The sequence below is a fragment of the Aplysia californica genome, unplaced genomic scaffold (assembly GCF_000002075.1).
Source record: "Aplysia californica isolate F4 #8 unplaced genomic scaffold, AplCal3.0 scaffold00016, whole genome shotgun sequence".
NCBI classification, from domain to species: Eukaryota; Metazoa; Mollusca; class Gastropoda; order Aplysiida; family Aplysiidae; genus Aplysia; species Aplysia californica.
The window spans coordinates 2,194,803-2,196,702 of record NW_004797286.1 but is presented as its reverse complement, the minus strand read 5'-3'; the positions used below and the strand labels follow the sequence as shown (position 1 = coordinate 2,196,702).

The window sequence follows — 1,900 nt, the reverse complement described above, 5'->3', positions numbered from 1 at the left end:
CTCTCTCTCTCTGTCACTCAATCTCACCATAGGGCGCTCTTATTTTATCCTCCTCTCCGCTCTCCCTCTCTCTCTCTCTCTCTTTCTATCTCACTCCCTCTCTGTCTTCGTCTTCGTTTCTCTGGGTTTGACAAGGAGGGGAAATGTTTATGTACATGTGTACTTGAATCAGAGCAAACAGAGGCAAACAGCTGTGTACATATGAAGAAACTCCAGCTTCGTATTCATCTTTTCTTTACCTTGCCACCCCATTCTCCCCCCCCCTCTCTCTCTCTCTCTCTCTCTCTCTCTCTCTCTCTCTATCTATCTCTCTCCATTTGTCTGTCCTCCATTCTCTCTATCTTTGAATTTTCTCTCTTTTCAAACTTTCTGTAGCAACTTTTCTTCTGGTACATGTCTTCGTATGAACGAGGAAGTTGTGTGTAATTCTGCATCAAGTAAACGTAGTCGATACATATTGACTTCAAATCTCTCCATATTATAACCAAATCGCTTCCCACTTCAACCTTCCTTGGTCGTTCTGCGATGCATTGTTTCCAGTTTTACCTTTCATAAGTTATTCTATTATTTCGCGTGTCAGATTTAAACCAGTTGTTGGTGGCTGTGACCATTCACTATCTTTTATTTTCCCACACCCACTCCCCAAATCCTATTTTAGTCTTATAATTATAGAATTCTTTCTCGTTTCCTAATCATTCAAACTGAGAACAGTCTGAGTATTTTTTTTTAACTTTCTTGTCTTATCTTTCTTTTCATTCACTCTTTTTAAGGTTTTCACCAAAATGACCATTACCTCGATCGGATGAACTGAAACTGAAAGAAAAACACGTCTCTTGTTGTTTTTATAAAGGGACATTTGAAATTAACGCTTGATTTGGCACTGTGTCTTTCGTTTAGCTTTCTGAGTACGGCATTCTCGATCTTTCCAATCAAACCAGACCAGAGAGTTTTACTGATCAAACCACAGCCAACACAGTAGCTTTACACGATCTCCTTATTGCCTATTATCTGTGGCAATATAGCCTCTTACTTCATAATTAGCCACAGCGCACACCCAGATCTAACCTAGACGCTCAGAATAAGAACGTATAGGATCTAACCATAGCGTACTTTACAAGTAGAGAACGCCATGGATCTAACCTATTTGCTACTTAAGACTACTTTGATAGAATACAAATTAGATCTATACCAAAGCCTGTTGGGCGTCTGCATACAGAATAATATCCGCTTCCAGATCCAGATCTAGATCTACTACGAGATCTATATGGACACATGAAGTGTAGTTTAATTATTATATTATATTTATATCCAAGCACTTTTTTTCTTCCAACATAGACTAAACAAAAAGAGTTATTTCTCATAGACTGGTGTCAGGCAACATACAAATACAGCAGCTCCTAGATCTAGATCTAGATCTAGATCTAGATCAGCGTTGTTTATTTTAGTCCCAGCATTCTACGGCACACAAGAAGAATCAATGGCAAGCGGGCTTACCTGCCATTGTGGTGATTCCAGCAACACGTCTACGGTGTTCAAGGTGAGAAGATAGGAACAGAACACAGCACGGACACAGGAAACTTGTTCATGTGTATTGTTCCTCGCTTCCCGTGTTATCTCCTGCCCTCTCCTCTACTACTGCGGGACTGTGTGCTAAACACGGATAAAGTACCTGTGCCGTTGGGCGTGTTTACACTTTACACACCACTTGAGAACGTGTTCAACAGAAAGGTCACGACCCCTGGGAAAACGGCTGCGTGTACATAATTTAGTGACAAGCGAGTCTCTCTCTCTCTCTCTCTCTCTCTCTCTCTCTCTCTCTCTCTCTCTCTCTCTCTCTCTCTCTCTCTCTCTCTCTCTCTCCAAGCAAAATGTGTTTGCAAGTACATGTATATTATTATTT

The 1,900-nt window shown here is 40.7% G+C and overlaps 1 protein-coding gene across 1 annotated transcript in view; it reads right to left on the bottom strand.

The window, feature by feature from the left end:
* LOC101850456 (aquaporin-11) overlaps positions 1 to 1,823 on the bottom strand; it is a 29,155-nt gene extending 27,332 nt beyond the window's left edge. Inside the window, exon 1 of the mRNA XM_005090423.3 lies at positions 1,495 to 1,823. Coding sequence (XP_005090480.1) covers positions 1,495 to 1,501 — 7 coding nt within the window. The 5' untranslated portion in view covers positions 1,502 to 1,823. The remainder of the gene's footprint in view (positions 1 to 1,494) is intronic.
* Positions 1,824 to 1,900: the final 77 nt, after the last annotated feature.